The sequence below is a fragment of the Macrotis lagotis genome, chromosome 4 (genome assembly GCF_037893015.1).
Source record: "Macrotis lagotis isolate mMagLag1 chromosome 4, bilby.v1.9.chrom.fasta, whole genome shotgun sequence".
Taxonomy (NCBI): Eukaryota; Metazoa; Chordata; class Mammalia; order Peramelemorphia; family Peramelidae; genus Macrotis; species Macrotis lagotis.
Window position 1 is genome coordinate 80,652,632 of NC_133661.1, and position 23,797 is coordinate 80,676,428.

Here is a 23,797-nt window from a genome sequence, read left to right on the forward strand (position 1 = left end):
GATTTAAGAAAAAAAAATTCCAGCAGCAACATAACCCTGAAGATAATATTTTACATCAAGGAGTCATCACCTTAGGTGAAGTGAATGCAAGGGATTCATCCTCTAAGTTTTCCCTGCTTTTTATACCCTTTTCCCACATTTTATATTTAAATCCATAGATTATCTAAAAGCATCAAGTTTTCCTCATTAGGGATTTCATCCATGAGAAGATTAGAATCAAAGGGTCTTTAGGATTCTAGGACCAGAAAGGACTTTAGAAGACATCTCCTCCAATCCCCTCAATTAACAGATGAAGAAACTGAGGCCCAGAGATGTTCAATGACTTGCTGAAGATCACACAGGTAATTAGCACCATTAGAACACTAGACTCAAAATCTTCTTGGAATAATTGTAGATTGGGACTATTTATATAAGTGATTTTCCATTATAGGTTCCATTTAATTCAGTTTAGCCATTTTTTTGTTTCATTTATTCCAATTTAGTCATCTCATGACCTCTAAAATAATGTTATTATAACAGTCCAGTGTAATGTTCAGAGCCATACTTGCTCATATTAATTCTCAAAGCTGCTATTTACTAGATTCTCTTCACTAAAACCAGCTGTAATGTTAATCATATGATACCACATGCTAGCGATGAAAAACAATTTACTTCAAATAGAAACACATGATAAAATGAGGAAACTCCATTAAAAGTAAACAGTCTCAGCATTTGAGTCCTACATGAAACCACCTTCTACCCACCCCCCAGAGTCAGAAGGTTCTATGTCCTGCCAGTGTTACCAGTTCTGTGCTCATTCAGCAAGAGTAGTGAGTTAATAATTTGTGTCTTAGATGAGCAGAAAAGGTGCTTACTATTGCAGCTTACAATAGGAACATAGAATCTTCAATGATCTGCTCACCACAGAAATGCTGAGTCTTCAAGAATCTGCAGCTGCTAAGCTGCTACTCCCAGCACAGAAGGTGTCAAGTCTGGCCAGGGAGTACAATGTACAACCACAGCAAATCCAAAAACTGGCATTACAGGAAATAAAGGGGAAACCTCAGCATCTACAAACCACAGTAGGATGAGTTAGGAGAAGACTCATGCACCACCATTTCCTTCCCTTTCTCCAAAGAGAGTGAGACTCTTCAAAATTATTAACAACAACTCACCTTTATCAAGTGCTTTTCATGAAGTCATACCTGGAAAAGTTTGTAGAAATCATCTAGTTCTAACCCCCTCATTTTACAGACGGAGAAATCAAGGCTCAGAGATGCTGAGATTTGTTCAAAATCATAAAGGAATAAAGTCACAGATCTGGAGCATAAACCCAGCTGTTCTAGCTCCAAATCCTGTTCTCTTTGCCCCTGAGACATATTGTCTTGCTTTAAAGTTTGTAAAGTAATCTCTATAACAGTCCTATGAAGTAGATAGTACAAGTATTATTCCTTGGATAAGGAAATTGCAAACCACTCCAGTATCTTTGTCTAGAAAGTCCCATGGATGGCACTGGCCTGTATAATCCACAGGATCACAAAGAATTGGACACAATTGAATGACTGAACAATATTATTACACCTCCATATAAAAGATGATGCTCCAAGAAGCTAAGGAACCTAACTAAGCTACTAAGTGAGAGACAGCATTCAAATCCACATCTTGGGACTCCAAGTCCAGAATACTAGTTATACCACCTCCATATCATTTCTGCACTGAAAAACCTTCAGTGAGTTTTGAAGATAAAATACAAACTTCTGAGACCTTTATAATTAAATTTAAGGCTTTATATAATCTACATTCAACCTTCCTTGTGTCTTACAATACAATAGTATTCTATTACACTAACATATCACTATTTGTTTAGCCCTTCCCCAATTGATAAGCTTTTACTTTGCTATCACTAAAAGTGCTGCTTTAACATTTTGAATATATTGAGATTTTCTTCTTGTCAATGACTTCCTTGTGATATAAGCCTAGTAGTAGAAGATCTAGATCAAAAGGCATGGCCATTTTAGGCATTTGATTTCAAAATTCCATCTTATTTTACAAAATAGTTTATTAATTGACAGTTCCACCAACAATGTACAAGTAAGCTTGCCTGTCGTTTCCCAACCTAACTTAGATTATTATCATCTTATTTTCATGAATTTTCAGGATATCAGGGAAAAGCTTCAGTTATTTTTATTAACATTTCTTTTATCATTGACTCAGGTTTTCTCTATATTTGAGAAATGAGGCCTTTATCAGAAATATTTGTCATGAAATTATTTACTCAGTTTTCTGCTTTTATTTTGGTTGCACTAGTTTTGTTTGTGCAATAACTTATAAAATATAGTTAAAATGATTCATTTGACATTTCAAAATGCTCTCCATCTCTTGTTTCATCCAAAATTCTTCCCTTTTCCAAAGATCTGATAGGTAAAGTATTCTCTGTTCTTGTAATTTGCTTGTATCACCTTTTATGTCTAATCATGTATCAAGTTTGATCTTATCTTGGTATGAGATGATGGTTCATACCTAGTTTCTGCTACACTGGTTTTTGTTTTTAAATTTATTTTAAACTCAAATACAAAATAAGAAAAGGGGTAAAAGGCCACATACACAGCAGAACATAAGAGAGGATTCAATACAAAGCAATACACTTCCATTTTAAGAAGACCTAAATAATAAATACTATAGAATGTTTTCAAAGCTAAATAATAAACACTACACACTGTTTTCATCTTTTCTTTGATTCCTTGTAGGTTTTCTTTTGTTCTCTGCTATGTACTTTTTACTTTATTTCCCCCTTTCCTCCCCTCACAGGCAGCTTCAATTAAAGGAGACACACATATATAGTAATAAATATACTGTATATATTCAAATATGTATACACATGCATATACATATATACATATACACATACATAAATATAATCATTCATTTTTATATACATATAGTCATAGGCATATATGGAAGACTGTTCTATGCTTATTTTTATTTGTCCCCTATTTCTCTGAAGGTGGACAGTATCTTCCTTCATAGTTTTAAGTCTTTCCATATTTTTCAAAATCCACCACCTCCAAATAATGAGTTTTTGTCTGAAAGTTTGTATCTTTAGATTTATCAAATACTAGATTACTATGATCATTTACTACAGTGTTTTGTGGACCTGATCAATTTCACTGATCCACTTGGTTCTTGTCCTTCATTATCGAAGACCCAAACAACATCGCTATGTTTGAGACAAATAACAGTGTGTCTGGTTGTGTCTGATTGTGGCTGATCAGACCAATATGAGCTTGGAATGCTCTACTACAGGTTGGGCACAATTAGTCCTTTGAACACTTGGGGTGGGTACTTGACAATAAAACAAGTACTGATGGAGGCGGAATAAAAACCAAAACATACTGTTTTTCACAATTTTCCTTCCTTCTTTCTTTCCTTTATTCTTTCCTTCCTTCCTTCCTTCCTTCATCCTTTTCTTTCTTCCTTTTTTGGCTTGAGATTTCTTGCACAAATTGACTAAAGCAGAAAAATGCTTTATATGATTACCCATGCATAACAAGTTAAATATATACAAACCAATGGTACTTTTTCATTAGCTATATTTTATTTTAATATAGCAGGTTCATTCAATGAATTCCCCAAAAGTAGCTACTGGCATATATTTCTCTCTCTCTCTCTCTCTCTCTCTCTCTCTCTCTCTCTCTCTCTCTCTCTCTCTCTCTCTGTGTGTCTCTCTCTGTCTCTCTCTGTCTCTTGTTAGTTTACCCCTACTTGTTTTCAAATGGGTAGGCCTGGAGCTTCCACAAATACATCTTGACTATGTGGCTATGATGCAAAGTCTTCCAGGACTCTAAGGGGTAATTCTGTTGTGAGCAGAATATACCCCTACTAGGGCGGCTAGGTGGTGCAGTGGATAAAGCACCGGCCCTGGAGTCAGGAGTACCTGGGTTCAAATCCGGTCTCAGACACTTAATAATTACCTAGCCGTGTGGCCTTAGGCAAGCCACTTAACCCCGTTTGCCTTACAAAAAAAAAAAAAACTAAAAAAAAAAAAAGAATATACCCCTACTAGTCCAACCCTATAGTTCATGAACCATGATTGTGTACTTCTAATTTATACAAAACCTAGAGACCATTAATTCTTAAACACAAAACATACACTTAATTCCCAAAAGCTAGTAGAATTATATCACAGTTATTCAAAGTACAATCAGTGCAGTAATATTTAATCCTTCCCAATTCACATAAACCTGAGTCACATTCTTTGACCAGTCAGTAAGTATCCATGGGGAAAGAGTAGGCATATATTTACAGAAATCTAGCAGGGGAGACATATTAGTGAGAAAACCCATATACATGGTGCACCTCATGACTCTGTAATGCAGGCATTAAGTCCTTAGGTCCTTCCACCATAATTTACCTCACGTGAAGCTGTTTCTCTCCTTCTTCTGTCCCTTGTTGCTTTTTAAGTGGGCAGGTTGGCTTCTCTCCTGTTCTAGAAATGATTAAACAGCGACAAATTACTGTAACTCACAACAACCCTTAAAGGGAAACTGAGAAAGTGTACAAGAGCTATTATGGTGTTGAACAGTTTTGATAAGTCAAAGAATTATAAAGTTCTTCAGAACAGCTCCCTAGACAGTGGAGACCAACCCAATCAGCTCCTTCACTAGCTGGATTCTGTTTCAGCTAGTCAGCTATTAACATCTTGTTTCAGTAATATGCCTTCTCTCCTCAGGCACTGCCACTATCCTGATGCAGACTTTCATTATTTCACATTTAGGTTGATTGGTATCAGTGCCTCAAATATCTTTCCATTCCAATCCATTTGGCATTCATCTGTCAAACTGATCTTCCTAAATTGCAAGTCTTATCTGCATCTTCCATCTTGTTTTGTTTAATTAGATTCAGAAACTCCCTTTTTAACTTCAGTATCAAATACAAAATCCTGTTTGGAATTCAAGCCCTTCATAACCTGGCTTTTCAGAGTTTTTATAGTCTTCTTATTTTTGTTGCAGTCTTCTCAGTTCCCGATGTCTTCTTTATTTTTTTAAGTTGTTTTTTTTGGCAAGGCAATGGGGTTAAATGACTTGTCCACAGTCACATAGCTAGGTAATTATTAAGGGTTTGAGGCCACATTTGAACTCAGGTCCTCCTGACTCCAGGGCAGTGCTCTATCCAATGCGCCACCTAATGTCTTCTAAAATGTTTTTTATTATCTTTTCAATTCCACTCCTGTAATATTCTACACTTCTAATAGCTGAACTAATAATGGGTCCTTATGGTCACATGGTAGAATTATAATATCACAGTTATTCAAAATACATCTTTCCCATTTGATGTATAATTCCTCAAATCCAGTTAACTTTAGTCAAGCTACTAAGAGTTCATATTTAAACTTCCTTTAAGTCTCCTAATAGTTATTTGATTTTCCCTTCTGTGAGTTCTCACCCCTCAAAGTCTAAAAACAGTCACATGCAAATGAACTGAGGGACCACAACATCCTCTGACCTCAGTCTCTGCCATCAAAGAGTTCCTCTTTTTATCTGGTCCTCAAACTAAAATGGGAAAATTATTTCTTCTTACATGGATTTTTATCTGGTTTTCATGAAATAAAGTTCTTTTCCTGACCCTTTTATCATTCAGACTGCTGATATAAGAAAGGAGCAATAATTTTCATTAATACCAGCTTTTAGAGATTAAGTGAAAAAATAAGGGCAATTAGGTAGTTCAGTGCTGGGCCTGAAGTCAGGAAGACTCATTTTCTTTTAAAAAAAAAATTTGTTTATTTATTTTGAATTTTACAATTTTCCCTGTAATCTTGCTTTGATCCTCCCACCCCCTCACAGAGGCAGTCTCTTAGTCTTTACATTGTTTTCATGATATACATTGATCTAAGTTGAATGTGATGAGAGAGAAATCATATCCTTAAGGAAGCAAAATAAAGTATAAGAGATAGCAAAATTACATAGTAAGATAACTTTTTTTTTAACTAAAGATAATAGTCTTTGGTCTTTGTTCAAGCTTCACAAATCTTTCTCTAGATACAGATGATATTCTCCATAGCAGATATCCCAAAATTGTGCCTGATTGTAGCACTGATGGAATGAGCAAGTCCATTAAGGTTGATCATCACCCCTATGTTGCTGTTAGGGTATACAGTGCTCTTCTGGTTCTGTTGGTCTCTCTCAGCATTAGTTCATGCAAATCCTTCCAGGCTTCCCTGAATTCCTGTCCTTCCTGGTTTCTAATAGAATAATAGTGTTCCATCACATACATATACCACAATTTGTTCAGCCATTTCCCAATTGATGGACATTCACTCAATTCCAATTCTTTGCCACTACAAACAGGGCTGCTATGAATACAAGTACAAGTGATTTTTTTTACCCTTTTTCATAATTTCTTCAGGGTATAGATTCAGTAGTGGTATTGCTGGATCAAAGGGTAAGCATATTTTTGTTGCCCTTTGGGTGTAAATCCATATTGCTCTCCAGAAAGTTTGGATGAGTTCATAATTCCACCAACAATTTATTAGTGAAGACTCATTTTCTTGAGTTCAAATACGGTCTCACTTATTAGCTATGTGTCCCTGGACAAATCACTTGACTCTGCTTCAGATTCCCTCATCTGACATATTTTTCAGACTTTGGGGTTTTTTTTTTTTACAATTGCCTTAAGTTTCACTTCCTAGTTCTGTCTCTTCTTTTACTCTTGGACCAAACAAGAATTTGCCAGCTCTTTTTTTTTTAAATTCCTCTTTCTAAATTACCCTGATCACTGAGGAAGTAAAAATAAAAGACTTCTTGCTTTGTTCCAAATGAAAATGCCTCTTTGTTCTGGGTCAGAAAAGTACTTCTTGAAGTTACTCTGACATCCTGGACATTCTTTTCCTTTTTTCTGAAATATAAAAATTACATAGAGCTAGGAGGGATAGCTAACAAGTTGGGTGAAACATCCAAAAGATAGAATTTAATGAGGGTAAATGCAGAGTCCTGTGCTTAAATTCAAGACATCAATTATATAAGTGAAGACCATACTCTGTGGCAACTATCCCAACTTTCATTCATGTAGACCAGGTTCCTAAAGTTAGGCTATAGAGTTAGTCCTGAGCAGTCTGAATCTAGAGTTAGTTTTGAGGGATTAGGGATTAGGTATTAGATTTTTCTAATGCTATAGCACATGATCCCATCATCAAATGTTCCCCACCATAATTGTCAATTGAAATCAATTAGCTAGATTTACTTTGCTTTTGCAGAGGGATGTTGACTAAGATGATATAATTAGAACAAAATATTTCCCAAAAGTCTATGACATGTTCCTCTACAAATACATACAGAGTGCAGAGAAAGTGGATTTAGGGTTAGAAAGGACATAGGATAAAGGGATTAAAATCTTAGCTCCTAGAAGAACTGTTAATTTAGTTCTTAAGGTGAATCTTTAAGGTATAGTGGGAGCTTTCTGCTAGGATTTTTGTAGAGCCTTGAATCTGAATTTATTCTGCCACCAACTACTAATGCAGACGCTGCTATCAATTTCCAAGTATAACAAGGGTCTGGCCAAGGGAGCCCTCTACTTCAGGATGTGCAGCTTTGGCTCTGCCTCCTGCCAGCCCACAGGCAAGAGGAGCACTGGCTTTTGGAAAGGCTTAATGATGTGTCATTTCAGTGTCTGATTAGGTTTGCTGGCTGTTTCTGGTCCCTTTACCACATGAAGAAGAGGAATGTTTCAGCAACCAAACTGCATACCCTTTGATCCAGCAATTTTACCATTGTATCTCAAAGAGTTCATTAAAAAGGGAAAAGAACTTACATGCACAAAAATATTTATGGCAGATCTTTTCATGGAGGCAACATTTGGAAATTGAGGCAATGCCCTTCAATTGGAAGATGACTATATAAGTTGTAATATATAAATGTAACAGAATTACTATTTTGCAATAAGAAATAATGAGCAGGAAAATTTCAGAAAAACCCGACAAGACTTGTACAAATGGATGCAAAGTGAAATGAGCAGAACCAAAAAAAAAAGCACTGTATACAGTAACAGCAACATTATGTGATGATCAGCTAGGAGTGATTTAGTTCTTCTTAGCAACACAATGGTCCATGAAAATTTCAAAGGACTCATGATGAAAAATGCTATCAACATCCAAATAAAGAACTGATGGAGGGAATAAAAGCAAGAACTTGTCCATGCTCTCCTCAAAACCACTCCAAATACCTCTACATAATTACTCTAACTTAATTCTAGAGTGGCAGAACCAAAAAAAAGACTGAGTGAAACAATTTTCCAGCCTAAAACAACTTAGGAGATCCAGGGGAAGTATCTGCTGCCCCAGGGTGAAAGAGGAGCACAGAGCAGCATTGGATCAGTGGCATCCCTCTCAGCCCAGAGACTGCCAAGGACAACTTGGAAGATCAGCAGGAAAACTCTGCCATTTCAGCATAAGAATGAAGCACAGTCTAGGTTAGATCTCAGAAGCACAGATTCAGCTCCAGCAGACCAGGAGCAGATCTGGGAGCCTCTGAATCAGCAGGGGTATGAGGGTGGTCTGAAGGAGATTACAGGGTCTTTTTGTTATCACTGTGGTAGGACTTTATTGCTTTGCCCCTATTCAGATCTAGGTAGCAGTCTTTGGCCCCAGTTCTAGGAAGAAGAATAGAAGCATAATAGAACTTACTGTCACAGTGGAACAGGGTCTCTCCTTACAGTTCCATGGCAGAAACCAGAGAACAGAGCACAGGCCAGGAGAATAATCATAACCTATCATAAATTTGCATGTCCTTAGAAGTATTTCTGAAAACAGTTGCAAAAACCCTCAAAAGTTTGGAACAATATGTCCTCCACTCTGGAAGTGGAGCCCCACTTAACAAAGAGTTAAAATCAAATCATGGACTGGGGAAATGAGCAAACAACAGAGAAAAAAAATCTGACCATAAACACTTACTATGGAAAATCATGAAAACCAAGTCAGCAGCTTTGTAAAGGAGATACCAAAAAATACTAAAGAAAATATTTTAAAAACCAGACTGGGTCAAATGGAAAAAGGGTCCAAAAGGCCAATGAGGAGAAGAATGCCTTAAAAAGCAGAACTGATCAGATGGAAAAGGAGATAAAAAAGCTCTCTGAAGAAAATCATTCCTTCAAATGTAGAATGGAGCTAAGACTTCGTGAGAAATCAAGAAACAATAAAACAAAACCAAAAAAATGAAAAACTAGAAGAAAATGTGAAATATCTCATTGGAAAAATGACTGACCTGTTAATTTAAAACTTACTGTACTATCTGAAAGTCATGACCAAGAAAAGACCCCCTAGACTTTATTTTTCAAGAAATTCTCTAGGAAAATTGCCCTGATATCCTAGAAGCAGAGGGTAAAATATAAATTGAAAGAATCCACTAATCACCTTCTGAAATGAAAATGAAACCTGCCAGGAATATTATAGCCAAATTTCAGAGCTCCCAAGTCAAAGAGAAAATATTAAAAGAAGTCAGAAATAAACAATTCAAATATTGTGAAGTTATAGTCAGGATAACACAATATTTAGTAGCTATTCTCATTTGTCACATCACCCTCATATTGGTATTGCTTCACAGTGGAGAACTGTTCCCTGGCATCACACAGGGATTTGTCTTTGTAGTCTCAGTCAAAGTTCTTTATCATCATCATCATCCTGCAGAGAATTCCACCTGGGAATGGGAAGGAGACTTAGTCCTTGGGGAAGTTCAAGTCAAGATTGTGGTGGACTTGAACTCTGGATGGTAATCTGACTGTAAACAATTAGCAGTGTGAATCTGGGCAAGTTACTTTTATCTCTCAGCTTCAGCTTCCTTATCTGTCAAAGGGGGAGAATCTTAGGATCTACTTCCCAGGGTTGTTTTGAGGAAATAACAATAATGAAAATGAGAATGATAATGATGATGATGATAACATTTATGGAGTATTTTGTAAAGCAATTTTCTTATCTTCATAACAACCCTGAGAGGTAGATGCTATTATTTTGAGATAGTATGTCTAAAGTACTTTGCAAATCTTGAAGTGCTCTATAAATGCTAGCTATTATGATTATTATCCAAACCTTTCTTCTCTATTCTAAAGTATCATCATTCTATTCTCTCCATTTCTGTTAACAACTGTTAACAGACTGTTCATTCAGCATTCCTTCAAAAAGCATTAATAAAGCACCAGTGGCTGACATCTTTTAAAATTCCAGGGATACAAAGACAAAACTCCGTTTCTGCCTTCAAGGAGCTTACATTCTTTTGAGGGGAAAATGGTAAGTAGAAAGATAAATCAAAACATTTTTTTTTTAATTTCACCAGCTCTGAGAGTTCATGGGCTTCTGGGGAAGGAGCTCCTTCTACCAAGGCAGATCCATATGCTGAATGTGACAGGAACAATAATAAGTCAATTGACTTGCTGAGGATCACAGAGTAGATATGTGGGGGAACAAATTATATAGAGCAATTTCTTTTAAGGGGAAGGGCATTAGCAACAGGTAGGTGGAAAGAGAAAAAATAATATTCATTGAGGAGATAAATTTGAGTTGAATATTGAAGGAAGTAAAGAATTCCAGAGGCAGGCATGAGGAGAGAGAAAATGGAATGTTGGGACATCCAGAGGACATTTAAATTAGAATGTTAAGTGCAGAAATGGAATCTAAAAGTGATAAGCCTGCAAAGGGAGCCTGGGGACTGACTGAGAGGGGCTATGGCTGCTAATCCAGGAGTTACACATATACCCCATTGTTTATATTGTCCTTATTCTTTTTTTTAATCTATGCCATCTACATTAAAAAAATCTTATCTCCTCAAAAAACAAACAAATTGATGGACTCTGAATGCAGGTCAAAGAAAACTTTTTTCCTAGTTTTTTCATTCTGATTTGTTTTTTCTTTTACAACTGTGATTAATATGGAAATGTTTTACATGATTATACATATATCAAATTACACATGATATACACTAAATCAAATTGATTACATTTTAGAAAGAGGGGAGGAGAGGGAGGGAGAAAAATTTGGAATTCAAAATCCTGTAAAAATGAATGCTAAAGGGGCAGCTAGGTGGCTCAGTGGATAAAGCACTGGCCCTGGAGTCAGGAGTACCTGGGTTCAAATCCAGTCTCAGACACTTAATAATTACCTAGCTGTGTGGCCTTGGGCAAGCCACTTAACCCCATTTGCCTTGCAAAAACCTAAAAAAAAAAAATGCTAAAAATTGACTTTACAAATAATTGGGGGGAAAAAATAAAAATACTTTTTTAAAAAAAGAGGAACCTTTCATTTGGTTTCCAAGCCAGGATTGAGAATCCATTCCCAAAACACTGACTGACTAGGGATGCTGCTAGAATTTAGGTAGGAAGGGTGGTAGCACCGTTTGATCTTCTTTGTACATGTTGTCTGCTGTTTTCCCCTCACCTTATTATATCAGTGCCATGGAAAGGTCCAAGATGAGGGCTCAAAAATGGTCATTGAATTTGGTAATCTGGAGGTTAATGATGAATCTGTAGATAATGTTTTCAGCAGACTAATGGAGAGGGAAACCAGATTGTAGGAAGAAGTCAGTGGATCAGGACTTCAGAATAACCTAGAAAGTATTGAATGAACTGATGCTGAGTGAAGTGAGCAGAACCAGAATACCATTATACACACTAAAAGCAACATGGGGTAATGATCAACCATGATGGACTTGTTCATTTCAGCAGTACAATAATCAAAGACAATTCTAAAAGACTTGTGATGGAAAATGCCATCTGGATCCAGAGAGGGAACTGTGGAGTTTAAATACAGACCAAAGCTTACTAGCTTCAATTTTTACAAGTTGTCTTATATATCATGTCATTTTTTCTCTCTAATATTCTTTTCTTCTGTTTTATTTCTTTTTTTACAATATGATTAACATGGATCTATGTTTAGCATGGTTATACATATAGCACCTATATTAGATTGCTTTCTGTCAGGAGGAGGGAGGAGGGAGGGAGGGAGAAAAATGTAAAACTCAAAACCTTGCAAAAAATGATTGTTGAAAACTACTACTGCATGTAATTGGAAAAGTAAATAAACTATTTTAATTTTTTAAAAAAGTCAGTGAATGTTGAGGATGTAAAGGAAGGAAGTGAAGATAACCCTTCCCACAAGTTTGGTAATGAAGGGGAAAAAAGAGGAATTGTGTTTAATTTCAACACTTTGTTTCTGTAAGTTCAGTCTGATTGTTCATCATAGTTTATTGTTCACAAAGCATGATTGTTCACGCATTTCTTCAATACTTTCAACATCTGTGATTTCATCAGCATGGGTAATCTCTCCTACAAAGCAGACTCTAACAACTTTGACTTAGTAAATGATTTTCAAGACTTACTGAAAATGGAAATTTTCTTTCCCCACAATGTTTATCCTTCATTTTCGAAGAGTACCATGACATCAGGGAGGTGATGCCATGACAAGCACATGAATTCAATTTCAGTGAGGTGTGCTAAGTCATCAGCCTCACTTTCTCCTCCAGAACCATCTAGGTCCAGTGGCCAGATATGAATTACAACAACTGTAGATGCCCCTGGATGTGAGGCAATCAGGGTTAAGTGACTTGCCCAAGGTCACACAGCTGGTAAGAGTCAAGTATCTGAAGCTGGATTCAAACTCCCATCCTTCTGACTCTGAACTCCCATCCTTCTGACTCCAAGGCCAATACTACTGGTAGTAAACCTCTCTAAGCTTAGTTAGACTGATTCTCTAATGCTAGTAATAGTCTGTCATCATGTCCATACTTGAAACTTGTTTATTTGGTAGAGTTTGCTATTTGGTCTTTGCTCTGCTGGCATAGTTAATGAGAACTCAGGTCTATCCTCACCACAATGAGACGATTGTATTGCTGAATATCACCATTCTATGTGGTGAATAGATCCAGCAACCTCTTAGGCTAGCGTTATGAGATCTGGGAAGGATTAGTTCTAATGTCTGGTACTGGTTACCACTGGTACCACTGGTACTGGATACTTCAGAGGTCAGTCAGCAGGAGGCAGAATTGCAAGGGATAGCTGGGTCAGACTTTTGTTGCTTTCCCTAGCCTTCTTCACCTTTCTGTAAGCTTCTTAACCCTGACTGGACATTCTCTGCCTACTTTCTTTCTTCTTCCTCTTGTGTTCCTCACTAAAGGTGTTCTTGGGCATTATTCCTTCCTGCAGTGTGTGTGTGTGGGGGGGTCTTAGGTTGATTCTGGACTGCCTTTCCTAGGCCTTAAGCTTGACTAGAAGTATATCTTGGGATTCTTTCCAAAACATGGTGGTGATAGGAGTGGTAATGGAAGGCTGATTGACTTGGTTTGTTAGGTAACAGGACAGGTTTAGGTCCAGGTTAAGATTCATCAATGCTTAGAGGATGGCTAGGTGGCGCAATGGATAGAGCATCCCTGGAGTCAGGAGTACCTGAGTTCAAATTTGACCTCAGACACTTAATAATTACCTAGCTGTGTGGCCTTGGGCAAGCCACTTAACCTCAATGCCTTGCAAAAAAACAAACAAACAAAAAGATTCATCAATGGTACCAAGGGAGAAAGTGCCTGAGAGCACTGGGGAACCACTGGAGAGAACCTGTAATATCCTTCTTTTAAGTTCCCATTTCATTAAAGTTTTATTAAGAAACATTTTCATCTTTCCTTTACCTGTTATCCCCTCTCCCTGGCAGGATAAACATTCTGCATGTAAATAAATTTGTTGTTTTTTAATGTAACACAATGTGTGTTACATATGTGTGCCTTCAGAAGTCTATCCTTGGTTCATGTTGTTTTAAAAACCAGCATACATTATTTTTTAAATGTTATTTTGCTTTCCAATTACATGCAAAGGATAGTTGTCAACATTCATCTTTTTTGTAAGTTTTTAAGTTCCACATTTTTCTACCTCCCTCCCTTTTCTCTTCCCTCCCCATTATAGCAAGCAATCCATTATAGATTATACAGTATAATAATGTTTAACAAATTTCCATATTAGTCATGTTGTGAAAGTAGGATCAGAACAAAAGGAGAAAACCATGAAAAGAAGAAAAAAACATAAAACAAGTTTTAAAAAGTGAAAATAATATGTGTTAGTCTGCATTCAGACTCTAGTTTTTTCTCTGGATGTGGACAGTATTTTCCATAACAGTCTCTCACAATGGTCCTTGAGTACTGAACTGCTGAGAGGAACTGTGTCCATCATAGTTAATTGTAACACAATTCTGCTGTTAATAGGTATAGTGTTCTACTGGTTCTGCTCACTTCATTCAGCATTACTTCATGGAAGTCTTTCCAGGCTTTTCTGAATTTTACCCAGTCATGGTTTCTTATAGAACAATAGTACTCTATCACATCCATATACCATAATTTGGTCAGCCATTTCCCAATTGATGGGCATCCTCTCGTTTTCCAATTATTTGCCACTACAAAAAGAGATTATATAAATTTTGGTACATGTGAGTCTTTCCCTCTTTTTAATGATCTCTTTGAGACTAATGTCCTTCATTATCAAAGAAGACCAAAATGATACCACCATGTTTGAGACAAATTACAGTGTGTCCGACTGTGGCTGATCAGACTAAAATGAGCTTGGAATGCTCTACCACAGGTCAGACACAAGTAGTCCATGTGAACAACTGGAGTGGGTACTCTAAACTTATAGATGTCACATTTCCTTTGAGCTGCTTCAATTCTGCCTTCCTCATAGAGTGCAGCACTTTCACTGATGAGGGCATGACATGCTGGGCCATCCTGTGTCAGTGTCTCCCATGCTGTACAATCAATTCTAAAGTTCTTCAATCAATTCAAAGTTCTTCTCACCCTGCCTTGGGAGCACATACCCTGCGTGAGTTTTCCATAAAATAGCTTTTCTGGCAAGTGTGTGTCTGGCATTCTAACAATGTGTCCAGCCCATTGTGGTTGTACTCTCTGTAGTAATGTTGGAATGCTAGGCAGTTTAGCTCAAGAAAGGACCTCTGTTTCTGGTATCTTTTCCTGCCAGGTGATCTTCAGAAACTTCCTAAGATAATTTAAATAAATTTAAGGTGCCATTGACATGGTGCAGTAGACAGTCCAAGTTTCACAGGCATATAGCAATGAGGTCAGCACAATGACTCTGTAGACTTTCAGTTTAGTAGTCAGTTTAATATTTCTTCTCTCCCATGCTTTCTTTCAGAGCTTCCCAAATACTAAGTAAGCTCTGGCAATGTATGTGTCAACCTCATTGTCAATGTATACCCACTTGGAAAGAACCCTGCCAAGCTAAGTAAACTTGTCCACAGTACTCAAAACTTCTCCATTTTCTGTAACCAATGATTTCACATATAGATGGTGTGTTGCTGGCTGGTAGATCAACTGGGTTTTCTTGCTGTTAATTGTTAGACCAAAATGAGAATAAGCTTCAGAGAATCCATTCATACTTTGTTGCATCTCAGCTTCAGAGGCTACATAGAGTGTAAAATCATCTGCAAATAGAAGATCATGTATCAACACTCCCTCCACTTTAGTCTTGGCTTGTAGTCTTTCCAAGGTGAAGAATTTGCCATCAGTGTAGTAGCTGACCTTGAGGCCATGTTCATCCTCAGTGAAGGTATTTGATAACAAGGCTGAAAATATCATGCTAAAAAGTATGAGAGCAAGGACACATTCTTGTCTTACTCTATTGGTGACTGGGAAATTTTGAGAGCATCGTCTCGAACTTGAGCATGCATGCCATCCTGAGATTGACATACAATACTGATGAACTTCTCCAGGCAACCAAATTGTGACATAATTTTCCCTAAACCCTCATGACTGATAGTATCAAAGGCCTTGGTCAGATCTATAAATGTTGTATATAGACTTCTGTTACTGACATTTTTCCTGGAGTTGTTGAGCAGCAAACACCATTTCAACTGTTCCTTGACCCTTTCTGAAGCAACACTGTCTCTCAGGGGGATGACCATCTTCCAAGTGAAGGATCCACCTAATGATAAGGACTCTGACAGAAATCTTACCAGCAATGACTAAAAGAGAAATACCCCTGTGATTGTCACAGGACAATCTATTCCCTTTACCTTTATAGAGATAGACAATGGAGGCATCCTTGAATTTTGTAGGGATAACCTCTTCATGCCACATAGCCTGGAAAATTTCAGTCAGTTTTTAGATGAACAATGGATCCCCCACTTTGTAGATCTCAGCTTGAATAGAATCAGCACCAAGTACTTTGCCACTTGAAAGAAGAATAATGGCATTCAAAATGTATTCTTCAGTTGGAACTTCAACTAGGCACTGATTGACTTCAACTTGAGGAAAATGGTCAGTGGCTTCTGCATTGATTGATGATGATCTGTAAAGAATACTATAGGGAGCAGCCAGGTGGCATAGTGGATAGAGCACCAGCCTGGAGTCAGGAGGACCTGGGTTCAAATACAACCTCAGACACTTAATAATTGCCTAGCTGTGTGACCTTGGGCAAGTCACTCTTAACCCCATTGCCTTAAATAAAAAATAAAATAAAAATAAAAATAAAAATAGAGTCCAACCACTTAAAAAAAAGAACACTATGAAGTGTTCATTCAGTCCATTTCTCTAGGATCATGTCCCTATAGTTAATCAATGTGGATAATCAGCACTGAATAGTTGAGATGCATCATATGTCTTTGGTTCGTAAGTAGCCTTCAGGGCATCATAAAAGCATTTTGGTTTTGTAACTGTCTATATAAAATTGAATTTCATCTGCCTTTTTACTGAGTCAAGAGTCCTACATCTCTCTAAACTTTGCTTGTTCTTGACTTTTGATGAAATTAAATGCTGCCTTCTTGGAAATGTATGAATTATCCTACTGGTAAACTCTGTGGAGTTCTCATTTTTCATTTTAGCAGCTTCTGTAATTCCCTATCATTTTCATCAAACCAGTCTTAGATTTTGTGAGTGTTCTGGCCCAGATCTCTGATAGCTGCCTACTTTTTTTTTTGTTCCACTGTTGCCAACTGTGTGCTCAATTTTCCCTCCAAGTCAAAAACAAACTGTTCTTGCTTAAGAGAGTCACTCTAATCCTTGACATTAATTCTTTTAGTACTCATTTTTCCATGGGGCTGCCACTTTGGTTGACTGTGAATATTTAGCTTAGAGAGTAGGAGTCTGTGATCAGTCCAGCACTCTGTACCTCACATTGCCTTTGTCATTCTCACATCCTGTCTGTCTCTTCTCCTTGTATTACAATCCCATAGTCTAATAGATGCTAATGTTTGCTATAAGGGTACATCCAGGAAGTTTTATTGTGTTTAGGTAAATGGAAGACACTGTGATGAGAAAGTCATGAGATGTTCAAGTCATTGCTGTTGCTGTTTCCAACTCCATCCTCCCAAGAACTCCCTGCCACATCTGGTAATCTGAGCCTACTCTAGCATTATAAGCTTGCACTCTGGTATCTTAATGATAAGGATCTCCAGATCTTCATAAAATTTCTCTTCAACTTCCTTAGTGTTCATCATGGTGGGAGCATAGGCACTGATTATGGTGGCATGGCATTTTCCTGAAAGTGGCAATCTCATTCACTCCTTTTTGGTAGACATTCAAGAATGTTGGCTTGATTAGTTTTGGTTGCAAAACCTACCCTAACTACATAGCATTCCCTTTCACTGCAGCCACTCCAGAAAAATGTGTATCCAGTTCCAACTTCAGTAAGCTGGCCTTCATTTGCCAGGTTTGTTTCACTCAGGGCTACTATTTGGAAACCAATACTGTCACAATAAGAGCTGTTCATCTTTCAGGTCTATTAGATCTTGTATTGTCTATGAGGGTGTACATGTTATATGTGCCAATGGTTAGTGGAATCTTCTTTGAATAAGTTTTTGGAAATTTTTTTGTGTCACAGCCATGATGTGGGATTCCCTGCCTGCCATAGTAATCAGGCCAAGGTAGGGTAAGCAGACGATTTTTAGGGTACCTTTTCAAGCCCCTTCCTCACATTAGGAGGTGAGCAGTGCTTAAAAGGGCTGCTCAGTCACCCAGGGTGCTGATGAATACCTCTGCTGCTTTCTGTGGGGAAACGACCCTAAGGTCTAGATTGCCTGTGTGTAGGGTTGTGACTACAGCTCCCAGTGTATCCATACTTGCTGCTTCATCACTTTGGTGAAGAGAATCTTAGAACAGTAATTCCTTGTTTCTCAGCATGTTCTTCTATTGAGAACTCCTTGCAGAGTCTGGTACCCAGGCACTGGGGAGGAAGCTGGGGATTTGCAGCTATCAAAAGGACAATTAAGAAAGATTTTTTTCTACTCTGTGTGTGTGTGTGTGTGTGTGTGTGTGTGTACACAAGGCACTCTATCTCTAATTTTGTTTAGTAGGTAGTAAAGGAAGGAGATAGGGTTGAGCAATCTTTAAAATATAAAGAGATAAATAGATGGATGGATGGACAGACGAATAGGTAGGTAGGTAGGTAGGTAGATAGATACATTTGGTTTTGATTTAAGACCCTTTGTAACAAATAGCAAATCCTCTTGTTGAAATATACTATCCTCTTTCACCCACTTGCAATTTATTGCTAGCATGAATTCACTGAACCTATCTTTGGGTCTGTTTCCTCTTCTGCAAAATAAGGACCTCTAATAATGGGCTCTAAAGTTCCTGCCAGCTTTTACTTTAAAATTACATTGAGTAAACTTAAAATACAACAAAAAATAAAGCTCAAAAAATATACAAAGTCCAGCAAGACAAAGTCCTATGTTAACCACATGTGAAAATATATGTTTCTGTATTTTAAATTCATTACCTCTTAGGTAGGAGGTAAGTCGATTGCTTTCTCTTCATTCTTTTGATCTTGTGGTTTATTATTACATTGATTCTAAAGTCTGTAAGTTGTTTTTTCTGTAATGTTTATATCATTATTAATTCAATTTATAGCACAATAATATTCAATTACATTTGTAGACACAATTTTTTAGCCATCCACCCACAGATGGATAATTATTTTCCATTTTTCAACTACTGTGAAAAGATCTATTATAGCTATTTTCATACATCTTTTTCCTCTCCCAGGAAGACATCCTCATTATATATATAAAATATATAAAACATTCAGGAAAAGTAGTCAATAAAGTAAAAAAAATCTGACTCTATATGCATTGTTCCAATCCCTTGGCCTTTACCTCTACCTACAAAGGGGCAAGTGTAATCTCATATATTCTCTTTGGGTCCAAGCTAGTTCATTGCAATTTCACAATATTCAGTTGATTGTTTTCTTTCCATTCTTTTCAGGTTTTCATCATTTCTTAAAGCACTGTATTGTATAGAACTTCTTTGACCTTTGCCCAATTGATGGGCATCCACTTTGTTTCCAAATCTTTTCCTCCCCCCCAAATGCTACAAATATTTTGTTGTATATGATGGGTCTTTGTCATTCATTTTATTGGAACTTGTGATTATCTGTGAAATTTTTGGATCAAAGTAGGGCAGGGAATGATAATAAAGGGAGGAAAGGGAATTATGTACCTGGTGCTTTATTACTTGATCCTCACAACAACCCTGGAAAGAGGGTACTTATTAGGATCCCCATTTTACAGTTGGAGAAACTGAGGCAAAGATTAAGTGACTTGACCAGGGAAACACAGCTAGTTTAGGGTCTGAAACCACATTTAAATTCAGGTCTTCCTGACTCCAGACTTATTCTATTAGTTTATTACTTATTCTTGGCTGGCATAAATTTATCAGTTACTTTATTTACATATGTAATCCCAGGCTATCCTTTAAAAAAAAAGCTGAAAAGCTGGTGGAAAATGAGTGAACTGTTTGGCCACTTCAGTTCACCTAAGTGAAAGGGCATATATGTAGCAGGTTCATGTGGGATAAACTGGTCATGCTCAAAGGTCAGGTTACCATATAGCTTTACAGAATGGTTGGTCTTTCAACAGCAGTGAATTAGCTCCCTCCCACAAAGAATTCCCATCCTTAATGGTTTGATGGATTCAAGGTTATATTCATTTTTTAAAAAAATTATATGATGAGGCAACAAAAAAGTTAGTATAATCTGATGTTGCATTAGCAGAGGCATATTGTTCAATAAACACTTATTAAGTACCTACTATGTTCAAGCACTGTTCTAAGGGCCGGGGCTACAAAAATAGAAAAAACCCAACCCAACCCAGAGTTGTGGTCTATCTGGTTAGAGACTATACAGTTTTTGAATATCATTGACAAATAAAACATTTCAAGAAGTTGAGAGACTAGAAAAGCATGCCATCCAATGATCTATGTTTATCTTAAGAGAAGACACAGGAAGAAAATACTTATTCTCAAGTAACTGAAAAAATTATGTGACAAAAGACTTCATAATTATGATCTCATTTTACCCTCACCACCACCCTGGGAGGTGATTGCTATTATTATCATCCTTATTTTACAGTTGAGGAACTGAAGCAAGAAGTTAAATGACTAGCTTAGGGTTACACAGCTAGTAAATGTCTCAGGTCTTTTTGATTCCAGGTCCGGCTCTGTTTCCACTCCCATTATCTGTGGATGACAGATTACAGATGTTTTGATTGGACGAAAGGAAAGACTTCCTAATGACTTCTCTGTAACTTTATGTCTTTAAGTAAAGTCTTGTGGGGATGTTGTACTCTAATACTTGGGAAGTCTTTCCTTATAGTTACCCTTTACCCAAGAAATATGTCTAACCTCTCATCTACAAGATGGTCTTTTTGTCAGTCAATCTATTTGCATTTATTGAGGACTATCTTCTAGGGGTAGCTAGGTGGTGCAGTGAGTACAGACAGAATTGGTCTTGGAGTCCAGAGAATAGGAGTTTGAATCTAGCTTCGAACACATGACACTTAATAGCTGTGTGACCTTGGGTAAGTCACTTAACCCTGATTGCCCTGCATCCGGGACCATCTCCAGTTGTCCTGATCTGTATCTGCTCACTGGACCCAGATGGTTCTGGAGGAGAAAGTGAGACTGGTGACTTAACACAGCTCCCCTCCTCATTCAAATCTAATACACTTATCATGGAATCACCTCCTTGATGTCAGTCTTCTTTGAAAAGGAAGGATAGAGGGGCGGCTAGGTGGCTAGTGGATAGAGCACTGGCCCTAGTCCGGAGGACCTGAGTTCAAATGCAGCCTCAGACACTTAATAATTATCTAGCTGTGTGGCCTTGGGCAAGCTACTTAACCTCATTTGCCTTGCAAAAACATAAAAAACAACAAAAAAAAAGGAAGGACAGACATCATCATTGCTATGTTCTGCAATAAGAGATAAGGATATGACAGACAAAAATAGGGTTCCTTTTCTTAAGGAAAACATTGGAGTTCCAAATCATTGTATGTTATGGGATTCTCTTTGCTTTGGGGGGAATCATTGCCCCCTAGTCCTCCAGAGGCAGGGATAAAATTGGGGGGGATGGGGGGAGAAGAAAGGTCTTTTCTCTGTAATCTCTTTCTTCCAGTTTCTGGCCTCTCCCTCTTCCTTCTCTTCTTGGCGAGAGGAGAAGGGAAAGGAGACTAGAGATGTTAATCGGGTCTCTCTTTAAGCCACAGATACCCTCAATGCTGCCTGTAGGTAACAGTGTTACATAATATAGTTTGAAGGTAACCCTGAGGGAAGGCAGTGATTTTGGGAAGATTCAGGAAAGTTCTCTGGCAGATTTATCTCCAATTAATTTGTAACCTACTTGAGGAAAATACTTGTCAAGCTTGCTTCTTTTTATATTCAACACTTAATAAAACTATTCCAAGAAAACTTCCTTTATCCCTCCATTGCCTAGAAAATGGCCTCTTTGTTTTTCCACCCCAAGGTAAGCTGGGTTATGCTAAAGTCTTAATTTGACTATTTTGTTTAAAACCGACACTAAGACCCTGGGTCATTGTATTAATCATGCCAATGATTTGTGCTTTATTCCCTTTACCAGACTGCAACCTCTCCGAGGGCAGGGGATCTTCAGTGCTTTCTACAACTTGCTTTTTATTTTTCTTTTGCGTTTTGCGTTTACACACTCCTCAAAACAATTATTTTCAACGCACAACCGGAATGTAGCTGTAGTCCAGCCGTCTGGTTCGAGGTCTGTTGGCAAGGGCCCTGGGGTGGTTCGCCCTTCCCTTCTCCGGCTCACTGAACAGATGGGTAAACTGAGGCAAACAGAGAGCAGATGATGGGCCCGGGGTTCCAGACCCAGCCAGTCTGAACTCAAGGAGCTGCGTCCTCCGGCCAGAGCGCCACCCGGCGGTCCGGGCACGAAGTTCAGGAGGCGGGCTGCACCGCAAGGGACGAGACCATCCAAGTCCAAGGCCGCCCCGCCCCCACCATAAAGCGGAAGGGAAACAAAGCCTCTTCGGGGCCTGCAGGCCCTTCCGGTGACCCAGGCTGTGGCGGGCGGGCAGTGCAGGGCAGCTCGTCCGCCGGGGCCCGTGTAGTACACTGATCCAAACTGAATATGATGAGAGAGAAACCCTATCCTTCAGGAAGAAACATAAAGGACGAGAGAGAGCAAGATCAGACACTAAAATAGCAGATTTTTCTAAATTAAAGGGAATAGTCCTCAGTCCTGCGCATCCAGCAGCCGAGAGCCCGAGCCCTGCCTCTGGGGCCGCCCCGCCCTCAGGTACCACAGCCGCGGAAGTCGCGGTATTTCCGGGATGTCCCGGCCGCGGAGGAGTCCCTCGAGTCCAAGCGCATGCGCCTCCGCGCCTCATTCCCCTCCCCCTCCCCGGCTCTCCGGCTCGGCCAATCCCGCGCGCCCCGCCGCTCCCTCGGCTGCGGAAGTGGTCGCCTTGTCCGGTCCGTCATTTCCGGTTGTGGAGAGCCCTCAGGAAGGAAGCGGCGTCTGGTGACCCCAAGGGTCGCGATGCCGGCACTTCCGTTTGCCGGTTGTCGCCGGTGATCCCACGTGTGTTTCGGGACTCTTTGGATCCTTCTCCCGCTACGGCGCTGCGGAGAGACTAGAAGATGAAGGCGGTAAGCGCGGGGCGGACGACGCGGCCTGCGGAGCGCCCCAGGGCGGGAGGAGGGCCCCGCGGCGTCCGCCCCGCCGAGCCCGCGAGGAGGAGCTCGGGCCGGCGGGCCGAGAGCGTGGGGCCCGGGGCGCGGGCGGGACGGGAGTGTGGTCAGGGAGCCAGCGTGGTTCGGCGCCCCGGGGATGCGGGGAGCCGCGGATGCGGGGAGCCGTGTTCGTGACCCAGCCGCCCCGGGAGAGGGAGGGCCGGCGCCACCCACCGGGGCCTCGGCCCCGGCGCGGCCTGATCGCCATTCCCTGTGCCGCCCAGCCGCTTGTGGGGGAGGGGAGGAGATGAGCAGCCCCCCGCACACGGTGCCAGTAATAACCAGCGGCGATCTCTGAGTAGTAAACTATGCCCCATGTGGCAGTCGGTGTGAAGCCGAGGGAGAACAATAAAAAAGAGGGTGTGGGTCCTGGATGTCTTTCCAAGGGGCTCGGCCCGGCCCTGAAGTGTGTCAGCGGGGGCTCCTTCAGTCCTCATTTTTGATCCTCACAACAACTCCGAGGGAACTGCTATTGTCATCTCTATTTTACGCATGAGGAAACTCAGGCTCAGTGAGGTTATGTGATTTACTCTAGTCTGTGCCTGCCTTCCCCAATTTACCATTCTACCGAAAACCATCAATATGGGGTGTTTAAAAATAGAGCAACTCTGATGAAAACCATTAGATAAAGCCCCCCCCATCCCAAACTCAAAAAAAACCCCTCCAACTTTAAAAACGAAATATTTAGGGGTGGCTAGGTGGTACAGTGGATGGAGCACCAGCCCTGGAGTCAGGAGGACCTGAGTTCAAGTTCGGCCTCAGACACTTACTAATTACCTAGCCGTGTGACCTTGGGCAAGCCACTTAACCCCATTTGC

The 23,797-nt window shown here is 39.3% G+C and overlaps 1 protein-coding gene across 1 annotated transcript in view; it reads left to right on the forward strand.

Moving 5' to 3' along the window:
• The first annotated feature begins 22,705 nt into the window (after positions 1 to 22,705).
• The window catches only part of NOC3L (NOC3 like DNA replication regulator), a 41,921-nt gene continuing 40,829 nt past the window's right edge, over positions 22,706 to 23,797 (forward strand). Inside the window, exon 1 of the mRNA XM_074233339.1 lies at positions 22,706 to 22,895. Coding sequence (XP_074089440.1) covers positions 22,887 to 22,895 — 9 coding nt within the window. The 5' untranslated portion in view covers positions 22,706 to 22,886. The remainder of the gene's footprint in view (positions 22,896 to 23,797) is intronic.